Source organism: Pterocles gutturalis, unplaced genomic scaffold (assembly GCF_000699245.1).
Source record: "Pterocles gutturalis isolate BGI_N339 unplaced genomic scaffold, ASM69924v1 scaffold20376, whole genome shotgun sequence".
In the NCBI taxonomy this organism is placed as follows: Eukaryota; Metazoa; Chordata; class Aves; order Pterocliformes; family Pteroclidae; genus Pterocles; species Pterocles gutturalis.
Window position 1 is genome coordinate 1 of NW_010105974.1, and position 23,496 is coordinate 23,496.

At 46.4% G+C, this 23,496-nt stretch overlaps 1 protein-coding gene across 1 annotated transcript; it reads left to right on the forward strand.

Annotated features, from left to right (window-relative positions):
• Window positions 1-3,840: 3,840 nt before the first annotated feature.
• Window positions 3,841-23,452, forward strand: SIDT1 (SID1 transmembrane family, member 1; the record flags this gene model as incomplete). The annotated part of the gene is made up of 16 exons (XM_010087606.1): window positions 3,841-3,962; window positions 4,938-5,108; window positions 5,304-5,349; window positions 8,188-8,289; window positions 9,466-9,549; window positions 10,187-10,280; window positions 11,488-11,559; window positions 11,930-12,023; window positions 14,042-14,085; window positions 17,865-17,936; window positions 19,578-19,726; window positions 20,365-20,438; window positions 20,985-21,051; window positions 21,721-21,794; window positions 22,378-22,501; window positions 23,335-23,452. Coding segments are annotated over 16 exons (1,507 nt in total), but the record flags the coding sequence as incomplete, so codon positions are not given.
• Window positions 23,453-23,496: the final 44 nt, after the last annotated feature.

Below are 23,496 nucleotides of genomic sequence, written 5' to 3' on the forward strand. Positions count from 1 at the left end.
CTTTCAGCTGTTGCCCTGCTCCCCTTCTCCAGTGTGGTTTAGTGGGGAGGGCAGTCAAGTTAATAGTGCTGTGGCATTTGCAGCACAGGTACATCTGTAAACCAGCCTAATTCCAGCCACAATCTCCCAGCTGCTGTCCCCATGAGCAGCCTTGCTGGCTGGGTGACCTCATTCACCCAAGGGCATGTTTGGGATTACAGTTCTGTAAGGTTCGAGCCCCTGCTGCTATGTACTCCCAACTCCCGAAGTAGGTGAGGGCTGTTTTCTTATCTTCCTGTTTGGGTACGAGCTGTACGAAAGGAGTAGGCAGCGGTCATTCTTGTCTGCCCATGAGATATTTCACTTGTTCGAAGCAGGGCACGTTACCCACTTCTGATGCAAGGCTCCACAAGGCAGCCAAGGGTCTTGCAGAGCTCCATTAATGGTAAGGATGCAATGGCAGACCTCAAGGCCATGCAAACTTCATTGGGGGAGAAAATCCTTCGGTTTTGGACAGGACTGGGGGTGCTCTGCTTTTTCTGAATATTAAGAAAACTCTTCCTTGCATCCCGTGTAGAAGTGTTTGGGGATGTGGTCTTGGCATGGTGTTCCTTTCTCTTCATATTAAAGTCTAGGAATTCCACAAATTGGCCCAACAGACACTTAAGATCACATAAAATGTCTAGTGAAGGACTCAGACTATGAAATACTGGTATTAAAAATAGTTCTTCAGCCTTGTGTTGGCACTGTTTTGCTTGTCTGCTTATGAAACAGTATTTGATTACATGGTCATGGCTTCTCAAATAATACACTGTAGAATGCAGGTAGTGTGTATTCTTACCGTGTAAGCCAAATGGCACCAGAAAATAGTAAAGCTGGAAAATACACTGCACCACTGGAGATAAAAGACTTGCTGCATATGCACTGTAATGCAATAGTGGGAAAAGCTGGGATTTCCAAGGGGTTTAAGATTAAATAATAGAATTATTCTTACTGTTTCTTAATAGCTATCAAACGCTGTACTTTTTATGACAGAAAGATACAGCACTCTCATGTATTTTTTAGGATACCTCAGAGCAGGTTTTTTTGGATGACTTTTTCTGAACAGCCTGTAAATTTCTGTTTGTGTTTTTCCTTTTAGAATCAATATTGGAAATAGTTAGTTTGCTGAAAGGGAAGATCCAAGGTGGAAAGAAGCAACATTCACACTTGTGTGTCCAAAGCCTATGCAAATTATAATAGTAGTACATTTTCTTTTTTCTTAATATTACTCAGCATTAGTGTATGCTTCAAACGTCCATAACATTTCTTAAGTTGAGAATTTAGAAGGAGAAATGCAACTTTAAGTCCTCCAATTAATACAAAAGAGTCATACTGATTTAAAGTAAACCTGACTATCTGCAACATATGCATAACCCATGTAGCTTCTGTATTTGTGAAGTCAGTGCAGACGAGAGATTCCCTACATCCAGCTTGTATTTATGAGTAGTTGAGGATGCGTAAGCCATTAGTACCATTTGCTGTGAGTCTGATATGAGTTCCCCACTGCACTGTGCTAATGTGCTGAGCCTTGCGTTCACAGTGGTGTTCAACCAGAGGCCGTGTACATTCTTTCACCTGTGGAGGTGGGCTTGCTTTGACTGTTTCATGGGCAAAAACCTGCTGAAAGCTGGAATGTGGTTTTCTGCAATAATGTTTGGTTTCCCCATGGATAAGGAATGGCTTCATGTGCTTGTGGGACTCTGGCTTGACCATCATGTCTTTGTGCTCCTTAGATCTGTGTTCTTGTTCAGTTCCAATGTTGCTTCATTTAGGTCCATGTTCCTTGTTACTAAAGCAAACACCTACAAACAAGCAGCAGCTTGTTCAGCCCAGTCTCTGCATTTCCCAGCTATACCAACATGTGCTGACTCAGTTCCCCAAGCCAAGCAGGGCAGCCACAGAGACTAAGGAAGCTGCAGCGTAACCTTCCAGTGCTGTCTGGTTGTGGTGGCCTGATATGTTGATACCTTCAGGTGTTACCTGTGAGTCTTGCTTTGTGATGGTGTTTTTCTTAAGGTGGTTTTAGGTTTTACTGTGAAATTTACTTGGAAATGGAATTACGTACGTAGTTTCTGCGGTCAGAAGGAAAAGCTGGAAGGCATACCAAAAGACTATTGCAAAGATTTAGAAACCAGAAGGCAATAGAAGAAGATTCCAGTGCTTGCCCTTCTGTCTCAAAGGAGGTTTAATTAAATTATTTATGACTTTTTTGTTGAAGACTTTATTTTTTTAGGAATTGGTGGTTGTAGCCTCTGTATTATGGTGATGATGGCAGGGAAGTGGTTAATGATTATGGCTTCCAAGAAGGTGTTTTGTTCTGATAAACTAAACTCCCATATGAGACTAGAATCACTAAACAAGAATAACCATGATATTTTCTTTTAGACTTGCAATTGCAGATGCAAGCCCTTTTTCTGAACCTGGTGTGCTCAGTGTAAGCATAAGTTGCCATCTTGAGTAGCTGCTCTTCAGCTACCTTGCTAATTCTGTATGTTTTTTCAGAAGGGGGCATCCCCTTCTATGTTTATACCCTCCAAGAAGATATAATAAAGTTGACATATCTATGAAGGCTCTCACTGATCTAGTGTGAGAGTCTATTCTAATTTTTCAAGGTGTGGTGGGCTTACAATATGTCTTATCTACCTAATATGTTTTCATTATTAAAAGACCTCTAACCAAGATGTACTCTCTTCTGATGAGTTCTCATACCCTCTTTTCTTGAGCAATGGGTGCAGCTCTGGAGAGAGAACTGAAGAGATCTTCTTTTCGAATGGAAATGGTGCCATTTCCATTTGGTGCAGACAAACCGCTTGCTTGCTTCTCACAGCAAATAGTAAACTGAGGGACTTCTAGCCCACAGCTGTCCTATCCCTGCGACTGTGCGGTGGCCAGATAATGTAAAGAGAAATTTCAGTTGCTGGTGCAATGGACTGCATTAAAACCATTGCTCACAAAGCAAAGCATCTTTCCTTGGCAGGTTGAGGGCAGTCAGCAGTGTATTCCTGTTTCATTAGATGGGATATATCTGGTTATGGTCATCTCAGTATCGTTTACAGCAGAGCCAGGTGCTAGCTGCTAACCTGCTTCTTCATCCCTAACTATTAATGTTGTCTTAGTCATCTTTGACTTTCCCAGTAATGTTGATTGAGTTGGGTACATAAAGGTCCGAGCAAGAAAATTCTCAGTTGTAGCCTTGGGCATATGTTTTGTATGTGTGTATTTTGGTTAACTTTATAACAGAAGTCATTCAGATTGCTGCCAATGGGGTAAGAGGAAGCTCGTGCATGAACTCTGTCTGTCTGCTGCATTTGTCCACTGTGTCTTGTCTTGCAATCACATCTGGGCAGGGGACAGGGCTGTGATTCTGGATTAGAGCAGCAGCAAGGAGGCACTTCTGTAAACGACCTCTGGATCTGAATAACCAGTCCAGTGACAAGCACTGCTGATCTCTCTGTGGATCTGCGTCAGACTGAGGAAGGGGGACAGTTTTCTCCACCTAGATTTAGGACAAGAGGAAACAGCCTCAAGTTGTACCAGGGAAGGTTTAAGCTGGATATTAGAAAAAATTTATTCAGTGAAGGAGTGATCAAGCATTGGAACAGGCTGCCCAGGGAAGTGGTGGAGTCACCATCCCTGGAGGTGTTCAAGAAACGGGTAGATGTGGTGCTTAGGGACATGGTTTAGTGGGTTAGGTGGTGTTGGGTTGACAGTTGGACTTGATGATCCTTGAGGTCTTTTCCAACCTTAATGATTCAATGATTTGGAGCTGTCTTGTTCTTTGGCTAATGCCTATCTGTATTATCCTTTCTCTTTTCACAGGTAGATGCAGTGCGGGTGTACGTGAACAGCAGCTCTGAGAACCTCCAGTATCCTGTCCTGTTTGTAGTTCGCCAGCAGAAGGGAGTGTTGTCATGGCAAGTCCCACTAATTTTTCGAGGCCTGTAAGTACTGGAGTCTCTTCCTTGTAACACACTTGTCTGCCAGCTGTACTCAGCATCAGGCTTTCTTTGGTGCTAGATTTTGCTACTTATGTAGACTGCAGGGCCTGGTTGCAAACCATGCTTGCACACTGTCAGTTGAATGTAGGAAGACCAGGATTTGGTAGGTAACCTCTTATTTGGCAGCCTGCTCTTGTCTCTTAGTTTCTTAAATATGTACGCGGAGTACCAGGAGGCTTGTCTGGCTGGGGACCTGCCTTTGTCACTAGAGGGTGCATCTACCAGATGGCATTGTCATAATTTCCACAGTTGCTTATGGTGCATGCAATTAGTTCTTGGGCTCTAGTTTGGAGCAGGCTTTGAACAGGCTCTCAAAAGAGCACCCTAACTGGGTTACAGTGCATTTAGGGAATAAGGGCTCTTCTCTGTTTGTCACCCCAGGTATACCTAAGTTGAGTCTATTATGAGGGGTGGTGGTTGTTTTGGGGATGTTTTCGTTGTGAAAGTGATGCTGCTGTCAGAGATAGTTAGGCTGCAAGTACTGAGACTTTGCAGACCCCTTAGACCATCTCGGATATGAAGCTTCATCCTGTGATTGAAATCCTGGTGCCAGGCAGCAGGTATGCTGCAGTGTCTTGCCTGATGCAGAGGATAGTTACAGCAGTGGCTGTTGTGGGCTGTCATGCTCTCTCTGCCTCCAGTACTTGGCAGATGTGCTAGATCTGCAGATGGCACAGGCAGCCTCGAGGGAAGTGAAATGCTGGGGATGGCCAGTCTCTTGTGCAGAGGACAAGAGGGAACAGAAGTGGAGTTTGAGCTCTGAATAAAAGACTGAGTGGTCTTGGCCTTTCAGATTAGTATTTCAGTTATGCAAGCAGGGGAGAATTTATGTCATTCTTTGAAAAGCAGAACAAGTTTTTAACACTCCCTCTCTTTTTCTTCCAACTTTCCCTTTGTTTCTTCCCCTGGCTGTTGTAGCTATCAGAGGACCTACAATTACCAAGAAGTGAGTCGGACCCTCTGTCCCTCTGAGCCAACACCTGAGACAAGACCCTCTGAGCAGATTATATTTGTGGACGTCGCTTCCATGGCACCATTTAATATTGCATATGAGCTGCTAGTTACCAGACTCGAGAACTTCCAACTTGAGTAAGCTGGGATGTGAGAATACCAATGTAATTTCTTCATATATTTGTTAGAGGGATGTGGTTCATCTACCTACTCTTCTTTCCCAGAAAGATTTTTTTTTTTTTTTTTTTTTTTTTTGCCTTAACCTGAAGGTAATCTGTGTGTATTCCAACTCTGAAAGTTTTAGATTTCAACATGCTGGTATTTCTTTTCTAGGACCAACAAAGCCTTTAATTTTACTGCCAGTCCTTCCCAGCCCCAGGTAAGGAGAAGTCCTGTGTGGTGTTGCTTGTATATCTTACCACATCTGAATGGTTGGTGTGATCCTTTGTTAGAGATGGCAAAAGTCTTATGTGATTAGGTCATTTCCCTCTTAGGGTTCAGGGAAACTTCCTTACTGTTGAGTTTTCTGTGGATATAAAGAAGTAGTAGCAGTGCCTCAGCACCTCTAAGGACATGTTTGGGTTCTCTTGCAAAGCAATTTAGTGAACCAAAAACCATGACCAGAGCAAACGAATAGTATCTGCAGTTCAGGAAATTCCAGAAATGTACAGAAGTCCAGAGGCCATTGCGCTGCTACATGTCATGGGAAGTGAGATGGTGTGCACCTTCCAGCACTGGTTCAGTTGCCCTAGCATTTTCTCCAGTAAAGATGCAATCTTTACTGAAGAAAAATAAATACGTAAATAACTAAGCTGTAAAGGTATAACAGAGGTCAGACTGCTATTCCTTGCCCAGGCAGCAAGTCAAGTTGCGAGGTGATAAATGAAGTGCCTGATATGTCTGGTTATTAGTTCAGAAGGGAGAAGCCATGTACAGTGTATCCAGCTGAGCAGCCCTGTTTAGAGCCCAGCTCTTGAATGAAGATGCTGTTGACAGTAACTATAGTGGTACAGGAGCTCATAGAGCTGGGAGAGTACGCAGTTCACCCAGGCTATCTGGTACTCCATGTCTGTTGTTGCTAGCACTGTTAGTAACACCACTTAATTTTAGGTTTCCTATTACCAGGCATCCCAGCTAATCCTTTTTGCTGTCAAATGTCTTAAGCTGGTTTGCAGATGCATGCAGTATTTTATACTATAGAAGCATAGGGAATGGCGTTGGGTTTTATAAATCCTCATTACTTAGAATCTTGTAATTTGAATGTAGAGGGTTTAGGATCTGACAATTAACTTTGTTACTTTGGTCTGTTGTTTGTCTCAATTAATATGAGATTGGTGACTTTTAATTATAGGCCAGATGTGGAGAGCAGAAGATGAGTGCCTCTTAATTGGTATAATGCTGAGGTTTTTGTAAGTCAAAGTATTAAGTAGTCTGCAGGAGGAAGAAAGAAAAAGGCAATTCAAAAATCTAGATGAGTGTTGGAATAGCCCTAAGACTGGAAAAAGGCAAGTGTAACACCTGAAGGAAGTTGTTGTCCAGAACCCAGCTCATGCCTGAGGGCAGGAAGAGAAATTAGATACGCTCATATGAGTCAGGAGTGTTGTCTGGATGTTTATACCACTCACAGTCTGTGCAGGAGAGAACTGTAAGTGTCAATGCCTCTTATGTTAATTCTGTACTCTGGTATAAGTGTAACTTAAAAATAGAGTTATAGAAGGGTCCTCATGGATGACTTCCTGGAGGACCTAAAGCTTTACAAGGGTAGCGTGCCCGGGAAACCGGGAAGCTCACCAGCATCCTTACTTCCACTAGAGAAACCGGCTTGGTGAGTTGTTGGTTTGTAAGGACTTGCAGTTGGAGCAAGCGCTCCCTCAGCGGTGAAGGGACCCTGCTTGGAGAGGGGTGGTGGGAATAAATGCTTTAGTAGAAATGGGAAAACTTGGGAAAAGCCTGGGTGATTTCTTACTTTTTCCTGCCCTTCCAGTTGGGGGCCTTACTTCCCAGGAAGGGGATGGAAAAAAAGGGGGGGTGAAGGTAACTAGGAAACACCTGGCCTTGGCTCAGCACTACAGTTTATGTGACGTAAAGGGAGCCTGACAGTTGGTAATGTCTCAGGTGACAGTTTTGGAGCAGGAGCTGCGGTAGCTTCTGCCCCAGGGTGGCAGCAGGGGCTGCCAGATGACCATAAGGAAGGGAGGAAGGTGGCTGGTGGCAACCCTTAGCCTGGCATCCCCCTGAGGTGGGGTGAGATGCCCATCGGCCGCTCCTGGTAGGTAGCTGTGACTAAGCATGAGCTCTCAAGGTCTGGGCTCCAAGCAGGACAAGGGGACAAGCCTGCCCGCTAGGGTGGGCACAGAAACCCTACTTCTCCAACAGCTGGCTGGTGTAGTACCTTGAACTTTTACTGGAAAAATATGCAAATAATCATGTTGCCTGGGATATCTTTTACCCAAATCTGAAAAAGCCCTTGCTGGGACAGGGAAGGGCATCTCCTGACCCCACAGACTGTTCTGTGGGCCTGCTCAAAGCATGGAAGCACAAGAAACACCATTCCTTACTCCTAGAGGAAAAGTAGGAATATTAGAAGATGTTGGTCTCTCACAATTTTTTTTTTTTCAGAGATATAGCTGAATTATTTTCAAAGCTTAGGTGAGAAGAGAAGCCCCCATTACCCCTTGCCCTCAAAACCAAATGAGACCAAAAACTCCACATCCTATGACTAATATCAGGCATTTAGTTATGAGACTCTTGACAGAATTCAGCTATTTGACCTAATACTTTCCACAGTCTGTCTTTGAGGTAACCCATCTGAGATAAACTCCATGGTATGTTCCATATATATAAAGTACAGCCAGCAGTATGGAAACATCTGGAAATTGCTCATAACAACATAAAATGGAGTAGGCTATAAAATGAAGTCATTTTAGCTTGATCAGGAGGAAAAAAGCTTAAGGGGAGCAGAAACTATGCTGTATCTTGCATGTTGAAGATGTCTGTCTAACAGCATGCTGTGCAAGGGGGAGAGATGTCTGTACATATTTAATCTGCTCTTCTGTGGTGTAAAGCCCTAATATTTGAAATCAGAATTTTAGTGAAAGACGTTCACATCCAATCCCAAAGTCCAGTTTGGGCTATGCAGGTACCTTGGGGAGGTTCTAAAGCTACTGGCAGGGATGATTTCTGGGCTGTAACTCTCAGTACTCTGCTTTCTCCTCAGTACTTTCTGTACAAGTTTCCTCAGGATGTCGATTCGGTCGTCATCAAAGTGGTGTCTGATGCAGTCTACCCATGCTCGGTTGTCTCTGTCCAGGATATTGTGGTGAGTCTGAGCAGAGAAAGGTAAGGAGCTGCCTGCTGGAGCTCTGCGTCCTGCTGTGAGGGAATCTGTGTGCCAACAGAGAGAAAAGCTTTAGAAAGGGCTTCACCCTAGGGTGGTGGTGGTGGTGAAGGGTGCACCTGAAATAAAGAATCTTGTTGGGAAGGAGGCAAAGACAGAGATGCTGAGTTCAAGTGGCTCATAGAGATTTTTATTGCAAATAGGTGAGCAAGCTGTTCCTCCCTGGCCTGATCATAGGACATTTGTTATCATGTTCCCCTTCTGAGGTTTAACACCCTGCTGCCTTGTGTCGTGGGTGTGTCTCTCCATAAAGTGGTGTTGGATGGGATGCTGGTGGCTGAGGGAGGGGAGAGTGCTGTTCCTTTGACCCTCTCCTGGCTCAAGGCAGCCTGGGGAATTTCTGATTTCCAGACATGAGTGAGGTCTCTTCTCCTTTCCAATTTGATTTCCCCTCTCCACAGTTATTCCTCCCCTTTCCTGGGAAGGGGAGAGCAGCTGTTGCCTGCCATGGAGGCTGGCTGTAGCTCACAGCTGGGAAATAGCAGCACGTTTCTCCTCTTCTCGCACCTCCTTGATGCAGGGACCTGCAGTGTGGGAGCAGTGAGATGGTGACAGAGGTGCAAGATGCCTTGGCTGCTGGCTCTGAGGTCCTGGCAGTCGCCTTTAATATCTGGGGTGAGGAGAGAAAGGGGTAACATTAACTCCTGCCCGCATTCCTGTGTTTGCATGGTAGAAGGGCAGGAGGAGAGACTGTAACAGGTAATTTTTAACCTGTTGGATACTAAGAGTAGTGAAAGAGTAAAATGAGGGCAAGCACTTGGCGTATAGTACAGACTGCAAAGTGTGTGATATAGCCAGTGTACAGCTGAGAGTATCCACTGCCCTGTGGGAATGGTGGAGTGATCAATCTAGCTGAATCTTCATCTGGAGTTAAACTGCAGCCCTCTTGTGAGAAAGCTGAGATCAGTGTGTGCTCCCCACAACCGGTGTATTCAGAGCAGCTTTTCTAACTTGCGAACAAATTCTGGTTGTTTTGTTATCTTTGTCATCCAAAGCAGGACCTTTCTACTGCTCTGCACTGTCTGTTCTCCTGCCAGCTCCCTACAAAATTAGTTTGGATTTTGTGCCTGGTTTAACCCTTAGTTTTGTCTGGTTTAGTGCCCAGTGTATGACCTGGACCATAATGTGGAGTTCAACGGTGTTTACCAGTCTATGACAAAGCAAGCAGCTATAACAGTGCAGGTGAGATGCTGATTTTTTTTGTCCCAGTGTGATATTGTTTGGTGTGGTGTTTTTTTTTGTTTTTTTTTTTTCTCTCCAGTGGCCTGTCTTGTGCATCCCTAGTTTTATTTTGCTGATTATGGTATGGCTGAGATCCTTTGTTTTTAATAGATGAGCTGATACCAGTAGAAGAAGAGATGTTACCTTTTACTACAAAACCTTGCTTATATTTGCTTAGGTAGGTGTGTTTTGTCTTAGGTGCTGAGGCTCTAGGTCAGAGTGGCTGCAGCCAGGTGTCTTCTTTTCAGACCTTAGCTCTTCTACCACCAAGTGGTGGTAGTAGGGCCTTATAATGAGCAAAGCTTAGGTAGATGGTTTGTGCTAATTAAAATAAATAAATAAATGCAGTAGCATTGGTTGGCTTGTACTGGGGCACTGCTGTACTGCATACTGATGAACTCGGTTAGCTTGTTGTCAGCAAGGCTGAGGGCAGCATCCTCAGAAGCCCAGCTCTGTCCAGAACAGGCAGGTCTCCGCAAGGTTGGTGCTTGTGTAGCAGCTTCTCTGGCTCTGGGGAGATCGTCGCATCTGCTTTGCATTGGAGAGAGAGGCTGCTTCACTTCTCACGGATTCTGTCATCTTCTGCCCTCCCATGCAGAGAAAGGACTTCCCAGGTGAGCAGTTCTTCGTTGTGTTTGTCATCAAGCCGGAGGATTACGCCTGTGGGGGTTCTGTGCCTTCCTCCATTCATGGTATGTTTCACTGGCAGGTGAATTTGGTTGCTGCATCCAGGCGGTAGAGCAGCAGGAGTCCTTGGGGACCTTCCTGTGGGATGACATGGGATGGTCATAAGCTCTACCTTATCTAGGTAACTGTGAGGAAGTGTGAAGTATAAACTTAATATTCTTGGGTAGGTTAAGAGTCTTGATCAACCCTGGAAGTGGCTGGCTAGTATAGCACCTGACTTACTGAAGTTGCATGCTCTTCTGAGGAGTCACTGCTGTCTTGGGAGATACGGGAGACACCCAAGCAGTGCTGCTTGCACCTTTTTTTTGTTTTTTACCTACTGCTGTATTATCCTTCTGCCTGTGTGGAGGGGCCCAGGTGGCAATTCGTGCAGAGAGCACCTTCTCCAACTGCTGTCTTGGGAACTATGACAGCCTGCTGACTTGAGGGAAGCAGGAAAAATGAGTAATTTTTGTGGATTAATCTTGCAAGAGTTGTTCTAGTACCTTTCCCAGCCACAAAACAGTGTGTCCACATCCCAGGCAGTAGTGAAAGCAAAGCCTCCACCACTTGTGGTGGGTGAAACTGGAGGTAGAGTTGCAGCTGTCCCCATGACAAGCTGGAGACCATTTCAGACCAGGGACGTTCCTATCCTCAAAGCTGGATGGCTTCCCTGTAGGAGAAGCAAGACTACAACCAACAGACACACTGGGCTCCCCCAATTCCCACACTAAAAAAAATATAATTGTCACAGTGTCTTTCTCTTATCCTAAAGCTATCAGCAGAGCTGTACTGGCAGGGTGTGCTAAGCCCCGCTGAAACATAACAAGCCTTCAGCACGGCATCCTGCACGGAAATGTTTTGCCAGCAGAATTTTGGCCAAAGGCAAAAATGGTGTCCTAGTATTTGTAGTGGCAGAAACTGTCCTTTGGAGACTAGATAAGTAGAAGATGAGATGCCTGTGGGATTCCGGCATCCAGACTTGAGCAACATCTAGAAGACTCAAGCAGGGTCACCCTTAAAAACAGGCTGTGGATAGAGGGGAGGGGGGGAAACATATGGAAAAGGCTGTACAGTAACAAGTCTGGGAAAGGTTTAGAGCAAAACCACACATAGATTTCAGTGAAAAGCCAGACTCTGGTGTATTTTGCAAGTGCGGACAACTGAGGTAAGGGACAGAGATCATTAATGTTTGATTGCTTTTACATTTGTTGTATGCTTTGCATTTCACAGGGAATGTTAACCGTACCTGGAACTTGCAGCGGACGAAGAACCTTCAAGTGACGATTGTGCCCTCTATTAAAAGTCAGTGTCTTTGTGCAGAGCAATGCAGCTTTGTGGGGGGACTTGGCACTTCTTCATAGAAGGGTATGGCTGGGCCAGCACCCCTCTGAGATGATGCAGGAAGCACCAGCAGAGGAGTCAAAACCATTGCAGCCCTGGTCTCTTCCAGGAGGTGTTGTGTAGCACAGAGTGGTCTCACAGGCACACCAGCTAGCACTGGGGGTGAAGAAATGGGGGGGTACCTTGCAAGAGGTTCTGCTGATTCCTCTTGAAGGACTGTTTGGAGCTAGGCATTGTCACCAGTTGGTATTGGGAAGAGAATGACAGGAGTGCTAGTTCTGAGAGAGCTGTCCCTGTTCGGTGAGCTGACTGATGCCTTCTCATTCCTCAGAGTCTGTTTATGTCCAGGCCATGTTCTTCAGCTTCCTGAGTTTCCTCTCTTTTTACCTGGGCTCAGTGGTGGTTGCTTTTGTGCACTACATCAGGTGAGTTGAGGGTTTTTTCTGTTTGTTAATCCTCAGAGATGCCTCACCCTGCAGTGAATTCAGGGGAAGTGGGCTGGCAAAGCGTCTGAACAGAGCAGCCAACCAAGTCCATGACTACTCAGTGGGCTCTTACTTGACTGTCAGACAGAAAACTTCTCTTTCTCTGCTGTGGGCATCATGGCAATGATGAAAACCCAAGGCTCTACCCTCTTGCTTTCGTAGTGTCGCACCACTGGTTTCCTTATATGAGGACACTGGGTGGCAGTTGGGAATTGTGATGGGGCTATCTGGGATATGGGGTGTCAGAGGACTGGGAAACTAAAGTATGACCCAGAGTATTCAACCAAGGACTGCAATAAGTGGCAGTGACCCAAACAGGGCCTCAGAGTCCCAAGGGTACTGGTTTCCCTCCTGACCTGCCTCCCCTACCCCAGACCTTAGTGCCCAGGCTTGCGCTGAGGAGAATATCTGCATCTCTTGTGAGAGAATATCTTATCAAGGAGAATATCCTATTGGCTGGATGGTCACACTCAAGAGTTGTGGTCAATGGCTTGATGTCCAAGTGGAGACCAGTGATGAGTGGTGTTCCGCAGGGGTCGGTACTGGGACCAGTGTTGTTTAAAATCTTTGTTGGAGACACGGACAGTGGGATTGAGTGCACCCTCAGCAAGTTTGCTGACGACACTAAGCTGTGTGGTGTGGTTGATACACTGATGGGAAGGGATGCCATCCACAGCGACCTTGACAGGCTGGGCCTGTGCAAACCTCATGAAGTTTAACAAGGCCAAGTGCAAGGTCCTGCACACAGGTTGGGGCAACCCCAAGCACAAATACAGACTGGGAGGAGAATGGATTGAGAGCAGCCCTGAGGAGAAGCACTTGAGGGTGTTGGTTGATGAAAAGCTTAACATGACCAGGCAATGTGTGCTTGCAGCCCAGAAAGCCAAATGTGTCCTGGGCTCCATTACAAGAATTGTGAACAGCAGGTCGAGAGAGGTGATTCTTCCCCTCTACTCTGCTCTTGTGAGACCCCACCTGGAGTACTGAGTTCAGCTCTGGGGCCCTTGATAGAAGAAGGACATGGACCTGTTGGAGCAAGTCCAGAGGAAGGCCGCAAAGATAATCAGAGGGCCGGAGTACCTCCCATATGCGGCTGTTGGAGCAAGTCCAGAGGAAGGCCGCAAAGATAATCAGAGGGCTGGAGTACCTCCCATATGAGGACAGGCTGAGAGGGTTGGGGTTGTTAAGCCTGGACAAGAGAAGGCTCCAGGGAGACCTTATAGCATCCTTCCAGTACCTGAAGGGGCCTACAGGAGGGATGGGGAGGGATTCTTTGTCAGGGAGTGTAGCGACAGGATGAAGGGTAAGTTTTAAAATGAAAGAGAGTAGGTTTAGACTAGACATTAGGAAGAAATTTTTCACTGTGAGGGTGGTGAGGAACTGGAACAGGTTGCCCAGAGAAGCTGTGGATGCCCCATCCCTGGAGGTGTTCAAGGCCAGGCTGGATGAGGCTTTGAGCAACCTGGGGGAAGGTGTCCCTGCCCATGGCACGGGTCTGGAACTAGATGATCTTTAAGCTTCCTTCCCACCCAAACATCATGCTGATATGTACCTCTAGCTCCTGCTGCCCTTTCAGCAGATTCTTATGCACTCAATCCCTTAACAGCGGAGTTGGTTTGGGAAGGCCTTTGGAATTCGGTCAGTCTCTCCCAACATGCTGAGCAGCGTAGGATGGGACAGTCATGTAACTTTTTGTCCTGCGTCTGGTGGATAATTGAAGGGGTAAACCCCCCCCTGTTGATTTTGGAAGTTGGAGAGGTGGACAGCAAGCAGTCATGGCTGAGCCGTGTCTAGTCCAAACAGTGTTTTTTTGTTTGTTTCTTTTTGCTGAGTTTTTGTTTGCTTGGTTTTTAGAGCTTGCACCATGTTTACCTGTTGGTGTCCTAGATAATCCTGCTATGGCTGGCCGGTGATGGCATTTGTTGGCTTTCTCATGAGTGCTGCCTGTTCTTTTTCAGGGTTCGGAGGAAGGCTTCAGCTGGGAGATGGAGTCCTGAGGATGGTAAGGTGTCTTTTCTGTTGTATGACAGCTTTAAGTGAACAGTTCAGGCCCCAGGCCAGGCAAGGGACAGGTTATCAGTGCCTTCTGTCCCTTCAAGCCTTCTTCCATGTGCATGTACCATATAGTCTCTTGTGCTAATGAAAGATGTTCAAGCTTCCTCTCTGCCCTCAGGAGAGAGGGCATTTGAAGCAGGCTCCCTTGAACCTGGTCCTGACCCCTGCCCTGAGGAGCAGGATTTTAGAGGGGTGGAGGAAGGACAAGCCTTGGCTAGACCTGGCTACAGGCTAATGTTCCTGCTACCAGGTCTGTTCGTTTCTAAGCAAGGCACTTGAGTTTGTCAGCTGTTATGCTTTAAGATTTCCTATGCCTGGTTTAAACATGGGGTCTCTAACTTTTAAATTTAATTTAAATTTTCATTTGTTTGTAACTGCAAGTTGCAGACAACCAAGTGAATGAATGACTAATACAGTTAGGTAGTGGTGTTTGTGTTATTTACTTTGGTATTGTATTCAGTTTATTTTATGCTGCACCCACATTTCAACATACGGCAGATTTCTGCGTTATAAATCATAGCCACATCTAAGAGGCTACCAGTGAAAGATGAAAATTTTTGTCATATAGACAGGCGGCACTGAGAGTTTCTGCTTTCTGGAGAAGTGTAGGAGGCTGGCTGTTTCATTTTGTTTAAATATTTAGTGCCTGTAAAGTAGTTCAAACCAGTGGTCTGAGGATGAAGTCATTATCATTCATACCTTTCTCCGGGGGAAAGGAAGTACATTACGTTTTGGCAGCATTGAAAAGCTCTTGGTGTGTTCCCTTTTTTAATCCTCAGCTTCTTCAGTCTCTCTGGTCTGCTAGATACCATCAGATAGGCATACCAGTATAACTGAGCTGTGCTTAAAGGATCAGCACTGGAAATTCACTCTGACCTGGCATTACTTGGGTTAATATTTCTGCTGAGGACCTGGGGGCATTTGACTTCTCAGGAGTGGCTTTTTCAGTGCTGGGATCCACATAGGCATCCCTGTATGAGGAATGTGTGTGAAAGGTTTTCTTCAAAACCAAATAAGCAGGGGACTGTAAAAATATGCTTAAAAAATATTCTAAATTTATGTCATTTGGAAGAGACAACTGTAGGTCTTAGGGCACTGGAGAAATTGGAAGGGCCTGTGTGTCCAGGAGTTTGGGGAAGCTGAAGGGACCTGGCTGAGGCCCTGGAAGAGCTCCAGGCTGGTGACAAGGGATCACTGTCTAAGGCCAGGAGGCACAGTCTCAGCTGGGTGAGACCAGAAGCCCCAGGGAGTGCTGCTGGTGCTGCAGCTGAGGGTGCAAGTGCTGAAGGCAGCTAAGAAGGTGCTTTCCAGGCTGCCCTGGCAAGAGGTGGTGCTTGGAAAGTTCCCAAAGAAGCTGCAGGGCACAGATGCTGTGCTTAGCACAGACCTAGAGGGCAGAGGACTGGGTTTCCTTGTCAGGGAGGATTGCTGAACAACATCCCCGTGAAAGGACAGAAGAACACAGTTCCTTCACAATTTACAAGTTATCTCTGAGGCACCTGCTCCTTCTGTGACCTGCCTGCTCCCTCATACTCTATGCCACGTTCACATGTCTGGCACTTCATGTCACAGCCATGTCCTTTCCTCTGGGGAAGAACCACATCCTACCCATGTGCTGTTTCTTTCTGTATCGTGTCTCTTCAGAGTGTGTCTGACTGATGCCTATAAAGTGGTAACTAGCGTCTTCCCTGTTTTCCAGATCACCTTCCTCAAGTTCCCCTGGGTGTTGCCTTCTCTATCACTCCCCTTTCCTTTCCCCTTCCCCACCAAGAAAGTGTGGATGAAGGTGCTAAGTAATCTGCCTGTTATATCCTGCAACTCCATGTGCCCCTTTGCCCCTGGTACCCATCTTATGCCTGGCTCCTGTGGTTAACTTTTTTTAATCCTGTGAGACACCTCCCATCATCACTATCTGGTGGAGGCAATGGGTGGAGGAACCACACCTAGTGTGGTACATTTACTTTGCTGACTCACTTGCATGCTGGGAAGTGGGACTGAAATTAGTGGGCAAACTGGGTCTGAAGCAGCTCTTAGAGACCGGGCAGAGTGCCTGTTCTCCCTGGTGTTCCTGCTTTGTCCAGATGTAAATCTTCCCTTGGTTACTTGGGAGATAAGGTTGACAGGTCACTTGAGAGCATAAAGAATTGTCTAAAATAAGACAGGAACATCCCTGTGAGACAGAACCTTCAGGAGTAGGAAGTGTGCTTGTGTCTTGGTGTCATGGACATGGAAAAATGCTTGTTTCACCCTTTTCTCAGTGATATAGATTTCCAAATGACCTTAAAGCAACAGGAAAAACTGCCACGAGAGAGGGAGGGTTGCACAGCAGGTGACGAGTACAAGGTGGATCCTACTCCTGCAGCAACCTACAACATCCTGCTAATCCCAGCTCAGGGCCAAAGGGGTGTCATGTCAGGGGCTGTGGTGTGCCAGAGCCTTCCCTCTGGTGCTCAGTCCATGTTGTCCACTTCTGATGCTCCTCCAAGCTGTTCATTGCCCTGTCAGAGGGATGGGGCAGGAGGGTAAAGAAGCTGAAATGGAGAACAAGTCTTAGCCCACAGCCCAACAAGCACAGTGAATGTGTAAAAGGAAGTAGTAATCTGGACTTGAAACATCAAATGTCGTTGCTGTATAGGTGCTCCCCTGCCTAGGAATTGGACTCAGGCAGGGCAAAGTTGTGGGCTGTTGGGCTCCCACATGGAGCTAGTGGAAATGGTATAAAAACCCACAGGTGTTGTAGAAGTGCCCAGAATTGCCAGCTGGAAAGAAGAGTTTGCCTGTGCCTGTCAGTTTGAGACAGATCAGATACTGGGAAGCCAGAGATGCAGCTTGGGAAGCCAGGCTATTGCCAGGCTGCAGTAGGGTTGCTTGGCTTTAAATGCTGTCCTATGTCCTGTATCCCTTTGTTGCTGACTAGCCACACAGTGTTTTTGCAAAGGTGAAGCGTTACCTGTCTCACTGTTCACTGCCACCTCTGGAAGATGCTGCTCTTGTTTCCTTCCATTCTGGGGAGATGGGTGTTTGACCCCTCAGTGAGGGGATTCAGCTGGCTGAGTTGCCTGCCAGGTTTGTCTGCTGCCAGTTCAGCAGCTGATACCCACCATGGAGGCAGAAGGAGGGAATGTAGAGGTAGGAGGTGAAAGTCGCAATGTAACCTGCAGCCCTCCTTGCTTCAGGTGTGTGCGTGGGAGGCAAGGACTTCCCAGCCCTCAAAGACTTGCCCTTCTTGTCATCAGGACAAGATCACTTTTTGCTTTCTCCTTGCTTGATTAAAACTACGTATCAGCTGTCTTGACAAAGGCTGTCTGACTCTTCTAGAGGTAACTGGAGGTAGCAATATTTGAGTACATCAATGCGTGAGAAGGGGAAGGGGAAGAATTAGAAGTTCAGAAGGGTGCTCTGAATATTGTAAGACTTGCTCTAGAATTTCCCAAGTCTTGCAGCCCCATAATGTGATCCCTTCAGTGTGCTGGAGGGAGGCTTGTGCTTTTGTGAGTCAAACTGCCAGCCTGTGTGGGGAGGCTGAAAGAAATGGATTTTCTTCACACTGTAAAGCAAGCGTTTCCCTTTTGCACAGTATGCTCTAGAGGGATATTGCCATCTGTTTGGAGAAAAGCTGCTTTTCCCAAGCCCCTCCAGCTCTTAAAGCTGTTTGTATTTACCTCAGATGTGCTTTGAAGCACTGACATGAAACTAATTGTCCTTTGGGATCTGTTTCCATTGCAGGATCTGGGATTAGGGCGTCTTCGCACCCCATCACAGCTAGCACCCCTGAGGGAAGCAGCTACGGTGCTATCGGTACAGTATCTTCCAGAACTGGGGACATGCGGAGGGTTCTGCCTGGGGCAGGGCAAGGTGCTTTAAAGTCCTTTAAAGCCAGAAGGTAATAAAGCTGCAAACTGCTTTAGTAGCAGCTTACAACTGCTTGGAAAAAAAAAAAAAAAAGCAGCTTCAGTGGTTCAGGTTGGACTTTAGGGGGAAAAAATCTACACCAAAGAGGTGGCAAATCTTTGGAAGAGGTGCCCAGAGAGTCTGTCATTGGAAATGATGAAGCCTCAGCTAGAGGAAGCCACAGTCATCTGATAAGTGTTGATGACAGTGTTGCTTCAGGCAGGAGGTTGACTAGGGACTGTCAAAGGTCCCTTCCAACCAAGCTGCTTTGAGTGTGTTATTAGCTTATCAAGCCTGTCTTTAGACCAAAGCATGCCTTTCACTGGAAGGATGAGGGATTGTGTGCCACAAGGCAAGACAGAGTCGGAGCTTCTTGCAGTCAGAAGTTTCAGTAGCGGAGAAATAATGTCATGCTGGCAGCAGAGGAGAAAAACTCCCAACGGTCCTGCAAATCTAAGATGATGGGAAATGCCTTCCTTTGCCAGACTATTTTTTAGTCTCCTTACAACAGTTTTCCCTCCAGTGGAGAGACTGGTATTGAACAACTCAGTGCTGTGGACTTTTGGGGCATAATCCTTGAATTTTGCAGCTTGGGGACCCAGGTGCAGGGTGATGTGGTTCAGGTCCAGGGCAGCGTGAGGCAGCTGCTCAAATGAGAGAGGAGCAGCTCTGTAATATTTCACCCCTTCTCAGGATGCATTTGCACACTGTAGTGTAAAGACAGCCCTGACACTCCAGATGTCACCCAGTTGTTGGTTGGACTGTGAAGGTGTGATATCTCTGAACTTCTGATGAAGAAACACAGAACTGATATTTCATGAGGTTTGGAAAATGTCAGGAGGAGTTAAGTCCTGGAAGAGAGTTGAGGGCTTCAGGACCACCCCACCTCTTCCCCGACAGTTCTTGAAGAAATGCTTTAAAAGCATTTGGGAAATGAAGAAGAAATTTGTTCTGCTCATGCCAGTATGGGCAATGGGCTGGCTGGGAGCTTGGCCAGCCAGTGGGAAGTGCAGGCAGGTCTTGCTGACCTGCAGGTGACCAATATTGTGCATGCAACGGCAGCAAAGCTGATGCTCTGCCTGCTTTGAAAATTTTACTTTCTTCCTCTTAGTTTTTTGTTCTCCAATATTTTTAGAAAAGCTTATATAAAATCTAGAAATTAAATAGGTCGGCCTCTTTCTAACCCCTGAACGGCCTGCTGCTTTCACTAGAACTTTCTGGCTTGTCTCAGACTCCCAGATTTCAGAACCCAGGATAGAAAAGAGTAGAAAATGTTAGAGATTAAAAATAACAGAATAAAACCAGGGGGAAAATCATAATGCTGCAGAAGAAGGAAGATGGTCCTTGAAAGTGCTCTTAGCTGATATCTGAGACTTTTAGTAACGTTTGTCCTCATGGAAAAACTTGTTCCCTGAAATGGCCATATCAACTTGTCCTAGCAGATTGTTGCTGATGTCTGGAGCAGCTTTCTCATTGCTGTGCATAGGGGGATTATCTTTTACCCTGCCTGGTTTTGTTTTTTTTTTTTTTCTCCCTGCTCTGCTCCAGATGAATCAAGCTCCAGCGGTGGACAGCAGTTGTCTTCCCCTGGGCGTGGGCCACCAGCTGGTTCTGACACAGACAGCTCTGTGGAGGAGGAGAGTGACTTTGACACCATGCCAGAAATCGAAAGTGATAAGAATGTCATCCGCACTAAGGTATGGCTGGCATTGCACCTGTGGACATGGTGCTGGGCCATGGACCTATCTGGGCTAGGACCAGCACTAGTCACTTGCCAGGATTTTTAAGTTTCTGCTTCCCTTTTAGGTGGATTTAATCTAATAAAGTGTAATGTGCTTCTTAGTGCTCTTTCAAAGTCTGGAAAGTTTTCCTGTTGTGCTAAGTGTGCTGCTGAAATGAGTGATTTAATATGGAAAATCAGAATGTATTGGGGACTTCTGAGAAAGGAGGAAGAAGCTCAGTGTACCAGAAAGTCCAAGGAGGTGGGACAGCATAGGGAGAAAATAATGTGCAGTAGTAGGTAGTTATCTGGCATGAGTAGCGTGACTGCAGTGGATGTACAGAGGGTCTTTAAGCTAGCGGCTCTCATGATGCCTCCGGTTGTCACCCTGCACTGCTCTGTGTGGTCAGAGACATTCCTGGAGGTCAGAGGGTTTTGCAGAACTCATTCCCCAGAGATTTAAGGGATACAATGAGCTTGCTGTGGAAAAAAAATGGTCCAAATAGCACCAAGCTGCGTATTATCCAAATACATCAAGAACTTCTTCAGGTTTCTGTAGTCTTCATTAGTTCTTTTCTGTTTTCTTCCCTCTTTCCACACCCACTAATGTTTTAGGTGTTCCTCTATTTATCAGACTTGTCCAGGAAGGACCGAAGGATTGTCAGCAAAAAATACAAAATCTATTTCTGGTAAGGAGAAGAAAAACTGGTAAGGCCCAAGCTCTGGATCCATTCTCTGGTTCTGGAGTCTGTCCACATGCCCTTCTTCTGAACCACACTTTAGACCTGAGGATATTCTTTGAGCCATCCTGTTACTTTTCCAATCAGTAACTGCAGATCCCACATACCTCAAATAAGGATATTTGTGGACCAGTACACACGTGATCCTTGCAATGGATTCTGGTTTGAATAATTACTTTAAAGTGTGGTAGCAACCAGTGTGCTGGAACATACTGGAGAAGGGGAGAAATTGGCACTCAAACACATGAGCTTGTGGTCCACGTCCTGGCTTTTCTTGTGGTGTTAGCATTTGCCTCCTGTTTGCATTAGCATGTTTTCCCTTCTGCTTCAGGAGATCATAACTAGAGGCATAAAGCTCTGGCTGGGAGAGCAGGGTCTGTGCCCTTAGGCACCGAGGTGTACATGTTCCTCCATGAGCACTGTGGGGTTCTGTCCTGTGTGTGCACTGGTTGTTTTGGTGTGTGTGTAACTACTGCTATGGTCTCCTCTCTGCAGGAACATCATCACTATTGCCGTGTTTTATGCCCTGCCAGTCATCCAGCTTGTCATCACTTACCAGACGGTATGTTGGGCTCTGTGTGGCTCTGCCCTGTGCTTGGGTCCTCTTGCCTTTAAACTTGCTGTGTGGTTGCATGGTGTAAGTATGACAGTTGCAGTGAAACTGGGATCACCCGGGAATCCTACTCTGAGGGGCAGGTTACCTTAGCTGCTTTCCCTGCACCATGAGTTAAGTGTTCCTGCTGGCTTGGCTTGCTGAATTTGTAGTTCTGCTAGTTTTGCTTGGGAAGCGGGAGTGCAGCTGTTTTCCTGCTTATCTGATGTCTCACCTGGGACCTGTTTAATTTTAGAGGCAGGAGGAATCTGCTGTTATCTCTAAAAGACAACTGAAAGCAAGTAGGGTTTGCTGTGATACGAGTGATTTCTCCTCCCTTCTCCCTGCCCCATCCTTGCTGTCCTGCTGTTATTCAGATATCTGCAAGCAGATCTCAGTGGTGAGGTTGAGAGCACACAATACATTTCCTCTGAAGGCTGTTGTCAGGTTTCTGGCATGTGGCAACATCTTGTCTCCCCCTAAAAGCTTCACTTGTAGATGTCAGTACTTCGCTGTGTCAGTGCTAGAGCTAGGCTGTGTCCTGGTATGCCTTGTGTACATGCAGTGTTTGCACAAAGCAAACCCCCCAGAACAGGGAGGATTTGCTAATATCAGGTCTTCCATCTCCTCTCTGTCTAGGTAGTGAACGTCACAGGCAATCAGGACATCTGCTACTACAACTTTCTGTGCTCTCATCCCCTTGGGGTGCTGAGGTGAGTGAGCCCTGCAATCACTGCATTATTGTCTCATGCCTCCCAAGTGTTTGTGCTGTGCACAGGTCAGGATTGTATCCTTACCAGGCTCACAGTAACTTCGTTGATAAGACCACTGAGAGTTTAGGACTCTGAGCTTTCTGTTTTGCTCAGCTGTGGCTTTCTGTTGCAGTGAGACACCTGCACCCAGGAACACATGGCACCTGGGTTCCCCTAAGAAACCTGTGGCACAGCAGTGAGGTGGTCCCATGCTCTTTTGGACACTTTCACTTGTAGCCAAGGAGCAGCAGCTCTGCAAAGAAGTTCAGATCAGTCCTTTCAATGCAGTATTTATCTAAACTAATACAGGAGTGCAAAGAAAGCCCAGAATTGGGAACATCACAGAGGAAATGTTAAACCTACTGGGGTATGTGAACTACTCAACTTAAAATTGTCATCCATGGTGCAAAACTGGCAGGTGTTTGGTAGCTGCTGAGGTGGAGGATAGTGGGGAGGGAGTGAAATGGATTCAAATTATCATGGCCCAGGACTCAGCTTCCTGCTGCTGTGCTGCCTTTGTTTGAAACCTTCTTTTTCCCTGCAGTGCCTTCAACAACATCCTCAGCAATGTGGGCCACATGCTGCTGGGCTTTCTCTTCCTCCTCATTGTGTTGCGCAGGGATATCCTCCACCGTCGAGCCATGGAGATGAAAGATGTCTATACCCTGGTAGGAAGCATGGTTGCATGGGGCTGAGTGGAGGGAGGAAAGACAGGGAGAACTTGAAGACCAGAGCAAAATACACAGTGGGTTTCCATTTGCCTTCCTTGCTGGAGGATTGAATCCTCTTTCCCCCTCCCAACCCCCCCTTCCCTGAAAAAGGGGTCAGGGGTCTAGGTGAGGTGCTTATTTTCTTGCACACACCAGTACTTTGCTGCTTACAGGAGGTCCATACTGCCATGGTGACCCAGCCTGGGCTTGCAAAGACAAGTAGATGAGTAAAGGAACAACTCCTGTGGCTGCAGCTTTTCCTCCAATGCTTGTTGTGGAGGAACTGGGACAGTAAGAGTATCCCAAGATGCTTTAGCAGTTTTTAAGGGTCTGCTGCTTACAGTTTTCAGATGAGATCTCAGCCAGATTGTGTTGGAGATGCCTTCTCACCTGGGCTGGTGGGCTCTGCTCCTCAGATGCTTTTAACCCCCTAGTGACCACAAGAGCAAGGCTGCTATTCTGGGTCTTTGGTGCTCTCTCAATTTTGGGCAGGATATAGCATGGCACAAGGTACAGGACAGAGATGTTTAGTCTCAAGATGTCAATACCGAGACACTGCAGTCTTCGGACCAGAAGTTTCTGTGTGATTAGCTTGGGTTTGCTGCCTGTGAATTCACCTGGCTGTGCAATGTGCCTAAAAGCAGAGCCTCTGGTTGCACGCAGCATGCTGTGCTGCACAGGTGACTGAAGGACACATGTAGGGGTTAGGAGGGATGAAGTGATGGAGAGTGGGAGCTTGCTTGTCATTAGGACAGTGAGAGTGCTTAATATATAGCTCTGCTCTCTTCCAGGACTACGGGATCCCAAAGCATTTTGGTCTCTTTTATGCTATGGGCATCGCTCTGATGATGGAAGGGGTGCTCAGTGCCTGTTATCACGTTTGCCCTAATTACTCCAATTTTCAGTTTGGTAAGCTGAGTTTTTAATCATAGAATCATTATGGTTGGAAAAGA